Here is an 18,637-nt window from a genome sequence, read left to right on the forward strand (position 1 = left end):
TCATTAAAAGTTTTACCACGAAGGAAGTTGTCCAGAGATCGAAATAAGTGGTAATCCGATGGCGCGAGATCAGGGCTATATGGTGGGTGTAACATCAATTCCTAACCAATATCCATCAATTTTTGCCGAGTGGACAAAGACGTGTGCGGTCTAGCATTGTCCTGGTGGAAAATGGCAGCTTTGCGATTGACCAATTTTGGTCGCTTTTCCTTGACCGCTGTATTCAATTTGTCCAGTTGTTAACATTCACGGATAATAAAAAATAACATAATAATAATAATAATAATAATAATAATAATAATAATTTTATAATATAACATTTACGGATATCATAAAAATGGGAGTGTGAGACATCTATAACTGAAATCGGCAATTACTTAGTTGCCAACCCAATACCTTGAATGGTTTGTATGAAAGCGATAATGACGATAAATAAATTCGTTACATTTTTAAAATGACAACAAAGGAATAGAACGATCAATCGTGATAATAAAACATTGAAATACGAGAGACATAAATTTGGTTATTAATTTTCTATGTATCGTTATACGTGCTGCACGAGAAAAAGTCGTCGAGTAAATTCTAAAAAGTATTTCCTCTTCGAAGAAGTAATGCAGACAGTTCCATGACCGTATCGAATCCTACAATATGAGTTTCGACCCTTGCCGAAAGTTCGTTTACACGAATTTGTTCGGCTCGCGGAAGTTGCGAGTGCGACTAAACGAGTATTTTTTATGGGCTCGTTTTACGCATGGGCACGTGCTGCCTTGACAAATAAATCTATGGGTAACAGGAATTTGGCGGGAAAGGAGAAGGAAGAAGGGACGTAAGAGAAGAGAATCCACGAGGAAAGAGAGAAGTTGGTGGTGGTGGATAATTGGCGGAGAGCAATGCGGCATTTCGCTGTGGCGGTACCCTTTGGGCCAGTGGTTCTCACATTTGCATCTTTCACTTTGAAAGAAAAGAGTAAAAGTTCGATCAACGCATCGTTTAATGTATCGGTTAATCGAATTTCTATCCAGTGCCAGGATCGTAAAATATTTCTTCAATATTTGTTCGAGTAGGCTGTGGATCCTCATGCGTTTACGGCATGGCCAGATTTTTACAACGCAAGTGTATTCTTTGAACAGTCACAGGAAATTTTTCTGCAATCCTAGTTTTTTTAAAATGACGCATGAAAATGAAAATAAAATAATAATAAAAATAATAAGAGAGATACGGAGTCTAATAAAGGTTCTTCTTTGTTTTTTCTTCGTTTCAGAAATTTTATCTTTATTAAGAACTTACTTATTTATATATTTTCCTATATATTTACTATCAATAAAAAAATAATAGAGCAAGGTTCGACAACATTTCAAAAGCAAGCTATTTTCTAACACTTACATAATCGAATAAATCGAATAAATATTTCCAGAAGAATTAAAACACAAAGTAAAGCAACATAAAAAATAAATTACATTTGCGATCAGAGCTTAAATTTAATTCCTGCAAATGTGACACAAACATGTGAAGTAAAATTATAAATAATGAGTTTAGATTACTCAAAAAATATTTCAAAGATAGATATAAATTCAACGCTGTTGTCACTCAACATTTATGTTGCGGTCTAATAAGAACCACTGGCGTGTAGCGGGTGCAGTGCGCAGCTCCAGAAGCAGAGACATCTTAGATCTAAGGGAGCGAGTAGCGAGTCCAGTAATTAGTTCCACTAATCAGTGACCCGGAGGAAGGTAGGGATGTGACTTTAGGTAGAGAGAACGAGTTGGTCAGTGTAGCCGCCATCTTAAACGATAACTCCCTTCGTGATGGACTGTAACCGAGGACGAAATCCGAAGCAAACTCATCTTCATCTTACCGGTGATCTTCATCCTACCTCTGAAATGACGAGCAGACACGGTGACTGACCGATCATTTTTCAGCGAAATTGCAACAGTGCTTTCATCGAAGTTTTCAGTTCTTCTTATGATACCAAAGAACGTGTACGTTGTTAACAAACGTCACTCTAAAATACTGCTTCGTTAAATTGTATTAAGTTATTTAGTCATTGCTTTTATAGCCGGTCTTGTTTCATTTCTTGTTTTAGCTTTGGATATAAGAACAGTGAAAATGATGTAAGGTTTTAATTCAAATATTTATTTTATACATCACACTTGTAATTTAAAATAAGTTTATAAATTAGATATTTAGATGTATAAAATAAATCTGATCTTATAAATATATTTTAAATTAAACGTAGTTTATGAAATACATTTATGCAATGAATATTTAGATTTATAAAATAAATATTTCGGTACGTAAAATAAATTTGTAAACTAGATATTTAGATGTATAAAATAAATCTAATTTTATGAATCTATTTTAAATTAAACGTAGCTTATAAAATAAATTTATACAATGAATATTTAGGTTTATAAAATAAATTTATAAAATAAATATTTGGGTACGTAAAATAAATTTGTAAACTAGATATTTAGATGTATAAAATAAATCTAATTTTATAAATCTATTTTAAATTAAACGTAGCTTATAAAATAAATTTATACAATGAATATTTAGATTTATAAAATAAATTTATAAAATAAATATTTCGGTACGTAAAATAAATTTGTAAACTAGATATTTAGATGTATAAAATAAATCTAATTTTATGAATCTATTTTAAATTAAACGTAGCTTATAAAATAAATTTATACAATGAATATTTAGGTTTATAAAATAAATTTATAAAATAAATATTTGGGTACGTAAAATAAATTTGTAAACTAGATATTTAGATGTATAAAATAAATCTAATTTTATAAATCTATTTTAAATTAAACGTAGCTTATAAAATAAATTTATACAATGAATATTTAGATTTATAAAATAAATTTATAAAATAAATATTTCGGTACGTAAAATAAATTTGTAAACTAGATATTTAGATGTATAAAATAAATCTAATTTTATGAATCTATTTTAAATTAAACGTAGCTTATAAAATAAATTTATACAATGAATATTTAGGTTTATAAAATAAATTTATAAAATAAATATTTAGGTACGTAAAATAAATTTGTAAAATAAACTTGTAATATTAGCTGTATTTTATAAATCTAAGTATTTATTCTATAAATTTATTTTATATTAAAAGTAATTTACATAAATTAAAAATAACTCTGATTTTATAAATTTATTTTATAAATCTAAATATTTATTTCAAATAATTAGAGACTCTCCGAATCAAGAAAAAAATAGAAATTGAAGCTAAAACGAGAGATCGTTGTGTTCTTAATTTTTGTTGTTTGCGAATATGACTTCTCGAACAAAAACTAGTTAAAGAAAATTCTTTAAGAGACAAACGAAACCAATTTCGTATTAGTGAGAATCATGAATCATAAATCATGTTCACCTGTCACATTCTGCTCTGATATTAGAACTCCAAATGTTCAAATAGAAACCGCTACAAATCATTATCGTTAAGAAATGCACAATTAAGACAAACCACGAAAAAGATTAAGTATGATCGAAAAGACTTCCTCGGAGTAAATTAACGGTTTCGGTGAATCGTGATGCCGAATTGATGCGATTCTGTGATATTCTCCACCTTCGGCGTTAAATGGCAAGACACTCGTCATATATAATTATCTTCTTTCTGTCACCTTTCAGGTGATCACTGCGAACGACAAGACCACTGTGCCTCGTCGCCATGTCGGAACGGGGCTGAGTGCCGGTCCCTCGAAGACAGCTACGAGTGCACGTGTGCACCCGGCTTCACGGGCCCGAATTGCGCGGAGGACATCGACGAGTGCGACAGGAAGCCGTGCATACACGGCTCCTGCAAGAACATCCACGGATCCTACAAGTAAGTTGAACGACATCGTTAACGGACCGTTCCAGTATGTTACATATCTTCTCTGAACGTAAATTGCGCTCTCGCGTCGGCCCGCCGTTTCCGATAATGCAGAGCACAACTCAATTTCAAGCAGCTGATTGCACTTTGTCTTCTCTTTCTTTAGCCTCCCCAGCGCTGCACCGTTGCCACTAGAGAACTTTTTCGACCTCGTTCTCACCTTTCCCTTTTGGTATAATAAACCGTTGAATTATCTTTGTGAGATAATTCTTTGTTGTTTATACATGGGCCGTGGATTTCATTAAAAAAACATTAATACATCAAATGGAAACAGTAACAAAATTTACAGAATTTCAAGATACTGAATTGTTTTCAGTACATTCGAATTATGAAGTGAAAACAATCAATGTTCTGCAATTACTGCAGACAATTTTTATTTCGCGGAAAAATCCACGGTCTAATTATAAATATTGTTCCTAGTATATGAGCCGTTTATTTTGAAAGTGGCATAAGTCACTTTTTCAAAAAAATCGAGTTAATGGTAATACTAATTACAATTGAACGGTATCTTTTCATTAAAAAAAAAAATAAAAAAAGTGACTTATGCCACTTTCAAAATAAACGGCTCATATTACGTTATGTCTATGCTCTGCAATTTCTTCTCTGGAATTTTTGATACAAGCCCACGTACGTTACAATATTTGCATCGGTCTTACAATGTTTACACAAGCTGCACAAAAATTCGAACATTTTGTTCCGGGGCTTTGAAATGTTTTCATAAATCGTACAATTTCTCTGAACACGAATGCTTTCGATTTCCACGAGTTTGGAAATTATCGTTCGGCACGGTAATGTTTTTGCGTATCGTATAACATTGTCGCGAAGGTTTGAATGTCTCGAAAGCTATGCAATTTTTTCGGGGGTCCTGTAATTCCTTGGCAGTCCCAAAATTGTTCGTCGGGCATCATGGGTAGCAGGCCAATCGGATAAGACGGTCCCGATCTCTCCCCCCCGGCCTTCTGACAGAGGAACAGGCACGCATCACGGCTACTTTGTACTTAACATAAATTTTGATCACCGTCCGGGGCAGATTTTAATCTCGTCAGTGTCTTCGCTTTTGAAATTCGGCGCGCACAGACGAGGGTTGCCGGTCGGTACCGGCCCCGGCCATGGAAATTGATTGAGGCCTTTACGTTTGTGTGAAACACGTAGCGCAACATGCGGCGTAATGTATTCGGGTACTTTTGCGGCTTAAACTCCGTTATTAAATTTCTGACAGTGAAACTCTGTTGCTCGCGCAAGATAAACAGCTTTCCGATGGCTTCGACGAAACCAAATATTGAAAATTGATGGCTACCGGCACGGTCGCCTCACCTTAATGCACGAGCAGTACGATTTCGACGGTGGCCTGCGGAAGGATTCTCGCGTGAAATGAATGCGAATGTCGGAGGCAAGGTGGATCCAATTTTTCGGAAGGTTTCCAAGCTGTATATATCTTTTAATTGGAATTCGTTCTCTAGAAACTTTCATTTGTGAAATCGAAATTCGAAAGGGATGATTTATACCGTGGCGATTGCCACTTTGATCGTTTCACGGTTGAAAAATTCGAAAAAAATTGATTTCGTATTCGTATACGAAATAAGATCTTTCGCAGATCGTATTCACTCTTTTTGCACTCGATAATAATCCTTTTGTTGGTCATGTTCAGTTTTTTCTAAATAACATTAACCCTTTCACAGAGCAAACTTGCCTTTGTTTTATCCACTTTTTACATTTAATATGGATTTATATAACTTTCTCATTAAATAATACAAACATTACAAATAATTAATCTTCATTAATCTTCAGTAATCATTTGTGTAAAATGTCATTCAATTTTTATATTTGATATGAATTTATATGCTTACTTATAAAATAATACGTGTCTCATTACAAATAATTAATCTTCACTAATTATTCAAAAATTCCATTAAATTTTTACATTTGGTACGAATCTTATTACAAATAAGCGAGAGTATCAAAGGGGTAAGACCTGTAAAAGGATTCATTTTATTTGTAAATATAGATTATATCTGCAGAAAGATTAATCTGGCGTACGATAAAATGAAAATACAGTACGATCTACAAAAGGATTAAGTTCTCTGCAAAACCTGTATATCACGATAAAAATTCATTTCTAGTAAAAATTGTAATACAACATCCGATTATCAAAATAAAAGGAAAATCGTTTCTATAGAATTGCCGATACACGATACATAATAGTACAATCTCAAATATCATTTACATTTTACCACGAATTAAAAGAAAGGTCTGTTTGAACAGTTAAACTTTAACCCTGACTTTCGCGCATATACTAATCAAATAATTAGCGGTAGCCGCAGGAAAACATTTCATTCGAACGAGTCAGTGTATCCGAGAAATTGCGAAGCGCATAAACGTGTTGCTTAACTATAAGAAGCCGGGGAAGACGACGCGTAACTGTGCAACTGGACAAATTCTTTACCCTCGCGATACTTAAGGCTTCCTCGTAGCCGAGGACTCCGAGCGGTCATCAAACCGCATCAAAGGCAACAGAAAGCCAGAATTACCGTGAATATTTTCCAGGAACGCGTGTAAACTGTTCCATTAATTGCTTAATCGAGCGGAGTGGACGCGACGCGCGACGCGGGCAGATGCGCTCTGCACGACCGCGCCGCGAGACTCGATGACGATGACGATCGGGATGACGATCAGAATGACGATCGCGGGGGAAAAAGAACGGAGAACGGTCATGCACGTCGCGTCGACCTCTCGAAAATATCGTTGCGGCCCAGCGAGCGTGGTGATGAGGGTGCAGAGAACCGCGGTAGTGTCGTTCGTCTTTGTCGCAATTACCGATTGAGCACGGACGCTGGAACGTGAAGCGCATAATGACGCCGAACAACGAGGATCCATCGAGTCGATCCCACGGCCCATTACGGATTTGCTCGTAATTCGACGTTCCGACGCCTCAAAAATCACTTTCGTACCAAGGGCCGCGCCTTTTTCGGCCCGATCTCGTACGCTCGCTGCCTAAGATCCTTCCCTTCGCAACAGTTGCAGAAAGTGAAACGATCGCGCGTTCGTTACGGGACGTTCGTTACACGATCTCCAACGAAAGGTCTCGGGGATCTTCCGACGAAGTTGCGAAAGGCGGCTCTCGAAGGGCAGTTTCTTGCCTCCACAGTGATTCAAACTTTAGACGATCGCTCAAAACTTCGGCACATGCGTTCATGCATCCCCGTAGATATATTTTTGTGCGATTTATTAAAATTTTGCGAAAGTAAGGAACTATGTTTGCAGTTTTTTTTAGTGAGCAGACGCAATTTCATCACGAAGCTAAAAAGTAGTTTCAGCGTAGGTACTGGAATGCCTACCATTATAAAACTTCCAACAGATGAAGGGAGGAGTTTTATCTTTTCAAAAAAGTTTGTTTAATATTCAAGATATTAATCGGAAAAGTTTATGAGTCTGAAGATTTTGCTGAAATAGAGGGAAATGTTTCGATTAACACCAAATCTACCAGGTTCTAGGAATGACTAACGTGTATTATTTTATAAGAATGACAGGACTGAATTCATTTTTATCTTTCGCTATTTTTATCATGATACATATATGGTTGAATAAAGAAATATATTTAATAATGCCGTATGGAAGTGTCTTTACAATTCTAGAAATATTAAGGGAAAAATTTGAAGACAATTTATATTGCTAATATATGTTATATAATAATATAATTATATTATAATATTTACATAATTATATAAATATTATAATATAATTAAGACATAATATAATAGTATAATAAATTATAATATAATATAATAATAAATATAATAAATAATTATAATATAATAAAGACACTTCCATACGGCATTATTAAATATATTTCTTTATTCAATCATATATGTAGTATAATATCCTAGTATAGTATCCTATTATATATAATTAATATATATATATATAATTATATATTATACTAATATATATTGCTTTATAAGAATAACAAGACTGAATTTATTTAGCCTCTTCTCTAATTGTATCATATTATTAGGTCGAATAACGAAATATATTTAATAGTTCCATATGGAAATATCTACAGTTTCAACGATTTTAAAAGTCGCTTCGACTGGCTTCGGTAAATTTAGTGTCAATGAAGCAAATGTTTCGTTTCACACTAAACCTACCACGCTCTAAAAATTACTAACGCGTATCGCTTTATAAAAGAAGTGACAAGAATGCATTTATTCAGATCTTTCTCCACTTCTTTTATAACGCAAGGTTCCATTAAAAAATTTGTTCAAATCATTTCTCGCGAATGCGCCTTGACAATTACAACAATTCGAAAATAAAAAGTAGTAGGTATAGTGTTAATAAAATAACGTATAATGGAATTGATCAATACGGACCGAAGCAGACATTAAAAAATGTCACCGGTCTGTTCGAGTTCGGGAGATCAAAAAAATCGATTTCGCTTTAAATCGGGGTTGCCCCCACAAAATCACGTGGTCGCGACAAATGTCACGAAAGGAGCACAGGACCGCAACGGAAAGAGGGGAGAGGCCCCCCCCCGAGGAAGACCGGGTATCCCTTTGTGTAAAAAAGAAAAGGGAGAAGGAAAACCGAAGGGGGAAGAGGGGTTGCCGCGGAAAGGAAACGAGCTCGCCAAAAACTGGTTCCAGCGGGGGACTTAAGGGCGATCGGCGCGGAGAACATAAATCGGCGCTTTGTTGAGATCGAGTCGAGATTAATCGGGGCCCGAGTCGAGCTGACTGCACGAGAGCAGATAATGTCGCTGGGTCCTATATTATATTGAATTATATCGGCTCGGCGTCGGTGGGTGTAAGTGTTCACGTACACGATCGCCCGATTCTTTCTGTTCTCGAGCGCTCGGGAGCCGCGCGAAAGCTTTGTCGGCCCGGAATCGTCCTCCCTGGACTGCTCGACATCTTCATTTTTCTATCTTTTGCTTTCCACCATCGTTCGTGATAAGTCCGAGTGTTCCGCCTTTTTCTCGAGTCGCTGGAACCCCATTGAAAATTCAATCGGGTTCTTTCGGCTGCTGCGTCGCCGCCGTATCTTTAATATATGCAATCGGATCTGGGTAAAGATATTCGAAAAAGTATTGGAAATAGTTCATGAAATGCTCCCGTTTGTACGAAATAATATCGCAAGATTTATTTTTGACGTCAAAATTTCGTGTGGTGAAGTATTTTCTTAATAAGATTTATTGAAAATAATTATTTGAATTAGTATTTTTTTCATGCGTTTAAATGTCTATGATTTATTTGAAATTCGGGAGAATTTACGGGAGAATGTAAACCCATAGAAAAAGTACAAACAGATATTCTTTTGATAAATAAGTTCTTTCTTATATTTCTCTCAGTTAATGAATCTAATTGGAACAGTTGCTTGTGTGATCGGCGAAATTTCATGGAAATAATAATCGAGTGTTCCATTTCTTCATATTCAAATAAAATACAATTATTTTATGATATAGTAGTATCCTGAGATAAGATCTGGCTAAAGATATTCGAAAAAGTACTGGAAATAGTTCATGAAATGCTCCCGTTTGTACGAAATAATATCGCAAGATTTATTTTTGACGTCAAAATTTGGTGTGGTAAAGTATTTTCTTAATAAGATTTATTGAAAATAATTATTTGAATTAGCATTTCGTGCGTCTAAATTTCTATTATTTATTTGAAATTCTATTTCTTACGATTAATATTTACGGGAGAATGTAAACCTATAGAAAAAGTACAAACAGATATTCTTTCGATAAATAAGTCCTTTCTTATATTTCTCCTAGTTAATGAATCTAATTGGAACATTTGCTCGCGCAGTCGCTTGATCGGCGAGATTTCATGGAAATAATAATCGAGCTTTCTTCTTCATATTCAAAAAAAAAAATTTCAGAACTTGGTAAAGTAGAATATTATTTGATGATATAATACTATCCTGAGAGCATCTATCGTGTTCATCTACATCTTCATAATTCTTATCTCCTAAAAACGATGTCCAAGTTCAATGCCCTAATCGATCCATCTTCCATAGTCTTAATCTCGCGATCTCTTAACGAACGTGTAAGCATCGGACAACAAGTGCAGGGCCCTCGGGTGTAAGGTCTGGGACAAGCCCGGATAAAACGCAATTTAGTTCTCACAGTTTTCAAGGCATCGAAGGCGAACCAAATTGCCGCGTTCTTTTCAAGCGCGCGATTCGATCGCCTGAATACGGTACAAACGAGAAATAGGCCTGGCTTAATGCACTACTTGCAAAGTTTTACAAGTTTTCGAATTTCCGGGTGCTGGAACGTGTAAGTATAAGATGAGGTGAAAAAGGAGGAGGGCTCAGCGCCGGCACGGATCCTTAATTGAACGGTATCCGGTTGACGTGGACGAAGCAAACTCTAAGTCGGATAGGAGTAATCGAGCTTTAGCCGGCTAATAAATATCGGCGAAGGGTTAATCGCGCTGCTACCCAATAATTCCCTTTAACGCCGTTAATCCGCCTCTCTCTCTCTCTCTCTCTCTCTCTCTCTCTCTCTCTCTCTCTCTGCCTTTGACTCCGGACCCCGCAACTTCTCCGCGGCCGCGTAGTTAACGCGCGTATGCATCATCTTTGCATCGACGTACGCGCATCCCATTCTGAACCATTAAGCATCGTACCTAGACGAGCGGCTGGCTCTCTCTTCACCTGTCCCGATACCTGGCGGCGTAACGACGTCGGGACGATAGTCGTCCATCCATCCGCCCTTTTCGTCCCGTCGACCCTTTCGTCTCTCCCTTCGGCCGGCGCGATCCCGGTTACGCCGCCCGTGCAGCAATAATGTTCAATTGGAGCTAATAAAGACTTTGACGTGGCATGCCTGACCGCCAGGTGCTGCTGCTACGAGCTACTATGTTATTAAATAGTTACGAGGCGGTGGCCGAGCACGCTGCCATCCCGGGGACAGAACCTTCATCGATCTCTCTCTTTCTCCGTGGTCGGGGGACAAATAATCGAATACTCTGTACCCTCGATGAGATCGATAATGGCCGATAGTTAACGGTAGTCGATCGTCCGGCGAAAGAATCTTTGGATACTAATTTTCTGATTGCTCGGTGATCCGTTTTAAGCAGCGTTTAAGTAATGCGCGTATTTAAGGCTCGCGACGTGATTATTTTGGCATACCTTCGACGTTGTAGATGAATATCTGCAGTCGATGTTACAAGTTCATGCCGCAAGATCAATCTGTACATTTTTTTTTTATTCTTTCGTCTCTCTCTCTCTCTCTCTCTCTCTCTCTCTCTCTCTCTCTCTCCCTCTCTCATGGTAAAAATTTATATTGCAAAACGCCAACTTTGGATTTGAGGCTGTTGATAATAATATTTTATCAATTTATTATGTATTTCTATTGAAATACAATATTAATATTTTAACTAATTATTATATTAATTATAATTATCATACTAATTATAACTAATTAATATTTTCACTAATTATTATATTAATTATAATTATCATACTAATTATAACTAATTAATATTTTCACTAATTATTATATTAATTATAATTATCATACTAATTACAACTAATTAATATTTTAGCTAAATATTATATTAATTATAATTATCACACTAATTATAACTAATTAATATTTTAACTAATTATTACATTAATTATAATTATCATACTAATTATAACTAATTGATATTTTAACTAAATATTATATTAATTATAATTATCATACTAACTATAACTAATTAATATTTTAACAATATTTAATTTTAATATTAATATTTTAACACAAAATCTCTGTATGAAATTTTTAGCCATACAATTTTGACACACACCGATAGCAATCTCTTTTCACTTGTCATTCATTATTCGATCGTTCAGTGTACATCGACGCTCGCTTCTCACATGTAATTTGTATTTCTTTTGCAAAAAAGACGTTCGAACAATTTTTTTATTCACAAATTTTTAGAATTTAAGTTCTACGATCTAAAAATAATATAGGGTCTTCTCGTCCCTTAGCATTATTTAAGCATTCTTATTTACGATTTAATTCACTTTTTTTTTCAATGTAAGACAGTTTGCGTTTTATGAACTCCTTCATTCTAGCCTTCAATTGAAAGACAAATGGCTGTGCTATCCGCGCACAGTTAGGATACTGCAACTATTTAATATTCATTGAGCGGGGCTGACTTTAAATTTTAAACAAGAAGACATGGTTCGATAAGCAGGTCAATATAGTGAATTTGCAAAATACTTTTATATTGTTTGAACCTAGTTACAATCTGGAACAGCCATTTAAACTGTCTGATCAAGTTGATTTGTATCAATTTATAGTAAATTTGATACTTTCCATATCACACTTTCAAAAGATCTGAGATTTAACTGAGTTGTAGAATATAAGATTTATGTATTTATAGAAGAATCATGAAGACAAATTTGATAAAAACATGAAGAACAAAGAAACACTACCAATATGAAGAATTTGAGACTAGAGTGTACGTTGTTTTCCCACAAAATTCAACAAATCGAAAATGAAGAAAGAATGTATATGCTAAATAAACAGTTTCATAAAGTATATATTAAGTAAACTCGAAAATCATATTAAAGTTTTTAAGAGATTTAGATTTAATCAATTGCATGAGTTCATTTGCACTTATTTATCGCGTCAGAAGAATCGAAGTAAAGATATGCAGATAATATAGTTAGACTGAATCATTATATATATATGCAAAATACAATTTTTCTGCATCTATTACAAGTAACAAGCGTCACTTTGGAACTTTTTTCTTCCTTTAATCCGTTAAGTAGCGAATATCGACCCCAAAAGTTCCCAGAATATTAAAGTGATCGAATTAATGAACTGGTAACATTCAGTTTGATTTGAATGGGATTATCTTTGGAATGAATGAACTGGTAACATTCAGTTTGATTTTAATGGAATGATCTTTGGAATGAATGAACTGGTAACATTCAGTTTGATTTTAATGGAATGATCTTTGGAATGAATGAACTAGTAATATTTGATCAATATGTTACAACAAAAGTGAATTTCGAAACCTAATTAGAAATGATTACTATCGACACGTGACTAACGCGGCATTCAACGTGTTAATAATTTTAGTGGAGCGATAGTAATTTATTGACACTTTCCTGTCCTTCGAATCTTTCTAGCGTTTCAAATTGCAACCACCCATTTTTCTCGTGAATGCATCAAATTCGCGGTCTAGCGATAGTATTCACTTCGAAACACGTGTGCAGAGAGATGTGCATGAGGCGGGCGTGTGTTCGGGCAAGGATGTGATTTATAAAATGATCTCTCCGAAGTCGCATTTAATTGAGCGGAGGCAAGCCAAAAGCGCGAGCTCGTGTTTCTTAGCCCTCCGATGGATTCGCAACGGATCTTAACACTTTATCGTCCGGTCGTGGTTGAGGCTGCCACTCAGTAAGGACTGGCTTAGTCGCGCGCGCATTTGCTCCCAGTACCGGCTAAATTTTCGCTATTCATTGTGTTGTGCTTATTCCTTTAAAAATAATAATAAATAATAATAATTATTATAATTATAATTCATAAGGATATGGGGAGGTCAGCATACAGGAGGTCAGCTACTAACAAAACAGTAAAGAAGCGAAAACCGTCGATAGCTAAAAGTCGATTAATAGGCTATCGGTCGATAAGCATTGGCAATCGAAAAGCCGATTAATAGGCTAGCGATCGATAAACATTGGCAATCGAAAAGCCGATAAATAGGCTAGCGGTCGATAAAGTGTTAATAAACCACGGCCTCCTTAGCAATTTCGGTGTTCGCTGTGATTGACCCTGCAGGGTCAAATTCTTCCTGGCTTCTAGGCAAAACTCGCACCTGATTCATCGCGATGGTTTCCGAAAGCAGCGTTCACACCTGTGTCTCCTTCTTCTTCTTCTTCTTCTTCTTCTTCTTTTTCTGCTCGACACTAATATGGCTTCTATTGCGAATTGTGGAGTTCTTGCTGGTACACTTGTCTGGTAGTATCAAATTCGCATTCTCCTCGAATTCGTCGCCTCCAGAAATTCTTGAGCAGTTTACGCGTGACCGAGCATGCTTGAACAGCGCTTCAGAATTTATAATCGACTGCTTATGCGAGGCATAATACGGCTCACTTAATTCACTCGAGACGAATAATTTACCGCTTAATTTGAAGATCGTTGCACGAAAGAAATAACATTCGATGAAAATGGCCTTTGTAATTTTCGATCGACAAGTTGCGTTTTCTTTATGATTCTACACTTTTGGACAGCGCATTCTACGATATTTAATACGTATCTACCGACGATGAGTTCATCATTTTTGGGAATCGACAATTTACAGTTAAGGACATCTTAGCATAATGTTGAATGGCAATAGCAACTTCAATCGAATACGAATACGTTATCTCAGTAATACAAATGAATTCGTTTTGTATTATCATGTAGACAAAGATATTTACGAATAACTGAAAATCTATTAATAAATAAGGTGTTAATGAACATACAATAGGAGAAACCAATTACGGACACAATTTCGGGGGAATTCTAAAAGTAGTCGTGATTTTTAATTCAGACATTTTATATTAATTCACTGAAAATGATTAGTATGTGTGAAAAGTATTAAAAAATATAAAAGTTCTACTGCAACGCCATTATTTACTACGATTTCACAAAAACTGTACATAGTAAAAAGTATACTACAAATTTTGTATAGTTATGAATTTAAATGACTATATGAATTCGTCTACCGAGTACCTATCTGTCTCATGTTTTTCTGGATTTAGACTAATTCAAAATGTTTAGAAATGCTTATAGACTCGAATTGGCAATTAATTCTTTTTGTATCGTTGTCAGAAAACGTTACCGCGATTTGAATGCCATCGAAACAAATATTGGGACTCGCACAGAAACGTGAAAAAATTCTGTATGTCTGTAATTCAGACATTTTATATTAATTCACTGGTAATATCGATCAAAATGAATTCTCTTCAATAAATACGTGATTTGTCTTATATTGTTAGTCATTCCATTCAAGTTAATTGGAGAGTTTTTATTTTATCATCATAATAAAATCATCTATTTCGTTCTTCATCTGGAGAAAATGATTCGTCAAGATGATACATTTTCATCGAGCTTTTATTTTTATAAATTCTATACTTTCACAAGCTGTTGTAGCCTAAGTGGTTGTAACCAATTACACAATTTTTTTGGTCAAATTCGATAAAGATTAAAAATAAAAGTCACCCGCGTTACCTTCTATCCAAATTTTTCGCAATGTCTAATGATTTGCTTAACCACATTGCAGTGAGATGAAAGTTCGCACTCCCTTTCAGACATCTAATTAGTCGTTCCTTTATCACAGCATCGCGATTGAACGCATTTATTCAGGAATGATTTTTAACACGTTCCGTGCCACGTGTACCATCGATGGTACACGCTTGCATGTTTACTTAGTGAACTGAACAAATTGTTTACAAGAAATTTAGAACCGAAGAATCAATTTCCACCGCAAGAATGGGCGTCGATAAGTTTTTGTTACGTTGTTATGTGTACGAGAATTAATAATTGCACGTAATACATCAAGTTTTAGTAAAATATCAAAGTGTGAAGATTCGAGTAAAAAAATCTCGGCACGGAACGTGTTAATCAAATAAACTTCGTGTGAAAAATATGGGAATTAAATTGTAAAAATGGACGAACGGGAGCGGAGATTTCTGAGATTTCGCGATTTCATCAGAAATAGAAAAGAAAGCGACGAAGCAGTCGCGCGCGGCAGAGTTCTCCGACTTCCTGAAATATGTAAAACTAATCAGCGCCTAATAGGTCGCCGCGCCGGTGAACAAGGTCTCAATGAAATTACACGGCGGCAGCCCTCGTGCACACGCCCCCGCCGCGGCTCGTTCTTCCCCTCTCGGTGGCAGAAAAGCCAAGGCGGCCGCGATCGACAAAGTATGTTAATGCTATCAAGATCTGTTGCGCAGCCGTGGTTAACCTTGACGCCGAAGTAGAAGAAAGTACTCTAACGAAGGACCGTCGGCCGTTCTCACAGCCTTGTGCCGCCGCGGTCTTCGTCAAACGGTCCCGCGTCTGGATGTCACTCGTCTCTCGCACGCAATATCATATTCATACCTGTACGAGGTGTGCTCGGGAACGCGTCACGTCGAGCAGGCCTGAGACTCCGGGCGCACGAGCGATTCCTTAGATCGTAGATCGCTCGACTTTGAAGTCGTTTCTACGCGGCGAGCGAGGCCTAGACGAGGTCAGCCGGGTCGGCGAAGTGCTCTCGTGAAGCGGAGCCCGTTTCTTCCATGGATCGACCCGAGGAAAAGACGGCGGGACGAACGGGACGGGAAACAAAGATCTCGAGCAATTCGAAGAACCCGTTCCTACGCCGCGGAGTGACCGATAACTACGTGCCGTGAATGCCGACCGCGAGATTTTCGAATTTCGCCGGGCAACGCTCGCGTCTGGGGCCACACCAGGCTGCGTCGCACAGTGGAACGTAACACCTATTCTCTTGGGCATCATCGGCCAGAATTTATTGTCGAGATTTTCTACTGTAGCTGCATCAAATTCTGAACACGTTCGCTACCCGCGTCACTAGGGTACATAGTTATATTTACCGTAAATAAATTCTTATAAAATATGATACAAATTTCGTCGAACAGAAGCTATAAATTCGAAAATATATATATTATAAATAAATATACACTCATACACGAAAGTATTCGGACGCTAACATTCGATCTAACATTCAATTAATAAAATATATGCGTTAAACTGAAGCATTTGATATAATATGGCACATATAACAAGGGATGGGTCTTCAGACTGCGCAAGCAAAATTAGAAAATAATTCAACAATATATTGCGTTTTTACAGTACATTTATTGTAAACACGTACCAGAAATGGCTCACAAAAGTATTCGAACGAAACAATTAATAGTTATTTAAATTGAACGATTAAAGGTTTTAATAGGAAGTTGATCCACCTTTTACTTTTATATAACAGCCCTAAGTCTGTTTTCCATTGAGTGGACCAACTTAGAAGTAACATTTGCATCTATTGATTGCCATATTTCAATAATATTTCGTTTTAACACTTCTTTCGAAGTAATAACCGTATTTCTGAATCATTTTTCTACTTCATCTCATAAATGTTCAATGGGGTTTAAATCGGGACTTTTTTGCGGTGGATGTGGCACCACGTATGGAACATTTTACAAAACCCATTCTTTGACTATTTTAGCGGGATGTAATTATATAACTGTTAATTGTTTCGTTCGAATACTTTTGTGAGCCATTTCTGGTACGTGTTTACAATAAATGTACTGTAAAAACGCAATATATTGTTGAATTATTTTCTAATTTTGCTTACGCTGTTTTGAGACCCATCCCTTGTTATATGTGTCATATTATATCAAATGCTTCAGTTTAATACATATATTTTATTAATTGAATGTTACAAACGTAAGCGTTCGAATACTTTCGTGTATGAGTGTATATTGTATATAAAAATATATTATATTCGCAAAAATTAATTTGATGTCCTTTTGTTTTTCAATTTCCCCACTTTAAATATTTATTGCCTGAATCCTATTAGTTCACAAGTTCCTAATGTTTTATATATTATTATTGTGCATCTTACTAGCAATGATTTCCTCCAAAAAGACATTCGGATTTAATTTAAATTTCTTCGGTTAACAACTGCATACAATAAAAAGCCATTACGCTCAATACTATTATAACTCAACTAAGATATCTTTTACTCGTTCAGTGGTACGATTTAAAAAGTAGAAAAATTAGCTGTTAATAGCTACGATTAATAAAATAAAAATTAAATTAAATTAAATTAAAATATATACACTTGCGTCGGAAAGTATATTAACACCTTTTCAAATGGAATATATTCTATAAAATTAGTCCAAATAACTTGAATTGTTTAGGTTCGTTGGGCCGACTAGTTATTTAAAGTATATAATAATTTATAGATTGCAATTGGTGGGATTGATAGAAAAATTAACTTTTTTGTCTAAGCCTACAACGAAAATTTAAAAACATTCATTTTATAGATTTCAGTGACTTTTATAGATTTTCAAAATTTCATTGACATTAATTTGAAAAAATTCACGACAATACATTTTGGCCGACGATGTCCAAGAAAATAGGTTCCTTTCCATTGTGCGTCGTCGTCGCGAGGAACCATTAAGGACCTTCGTTTGCGCGCCAGGAATACAGAAACCCTCGAGGAGAAGCTGGCTTCTCGTGTCCGATCCTGATACGCATCGGGATCTCGAACCTTTGAATTATCGTCGGATGCGAGCCGGAGGATGAGGGCCCTCTACGTGTTCCGAATACGAGGTCGGGGGTGAAGTCGGTGTCGTTTAGACCTTAGGAAAAGTGCTGGTGGCGGTCACGCTTTCGAGATGATCTTCGATCTACGGCACGGGTTGGGGAACTGTTTTATCTGTTACCCCAAAATATATTCATGTACGCAGCAGCACGGCGGAGTTTTCGGCCCCAAAGCTGGTTAAACTTTATTTTATTCGTTTCTGTGAGAACAAACGTTGGAATGAAAGCTTTGGAACGAAATGCGGTAGAACCTCGTTTATCCGGACTGAGTAGAGTGACATAACTGTTCAGATAATAGAACAGTTATTTTTAGTTAAAGTGCCGGATGTCAATTTTATTGATTTGTACGATAAATCGTTTTGCATACGATTTGCCTCGGATTGAGCTGATTACAGGTGAAAAGTATTTTAAAAAATAAAAGTTCTACT

The 18,637-nt window shown here is 35.9% G+C and overlaps 1 protein-coding gene across 2 annotated transcripts in view; it reads left to right on the top strand.

Annotated features, from left to right (window-relative positions):
• N (neurogenic locus Notch protein) overlaps positions 1-18,637 on the top strand; it is a 491,366-nt gene that overhangs the window by 196,877 nt on the left and 275,852 nt on the right. For both annotated transcript variants that reach the window (XM_033467199.2, XM_033467200.2), the window contains exon 4: positions 3,649-3,844. In XM_033467199.2, coding sequence (XP_033323090.1) covers positions 3,649-3,844 — 196 coding nt within the window. The remainder of the gene's footprint in view (positions 1-3,648; positions 3,845-18,637) is intronic.

Source organism: Megalopta genalis, chromosome 1, assembly GCF_051020955.1.
Source record: "Megalopta genalis isolate 19385.01 chromosome 1, iyMegGena1_principal, whole genome shotgun sequence".
Taxonomy (NCBI): Eukaryota; Metazoa; Arthropoda; class Insecta; order Hymenoptera; family Halictidae; genus Megalopta; species Megalopta genalis.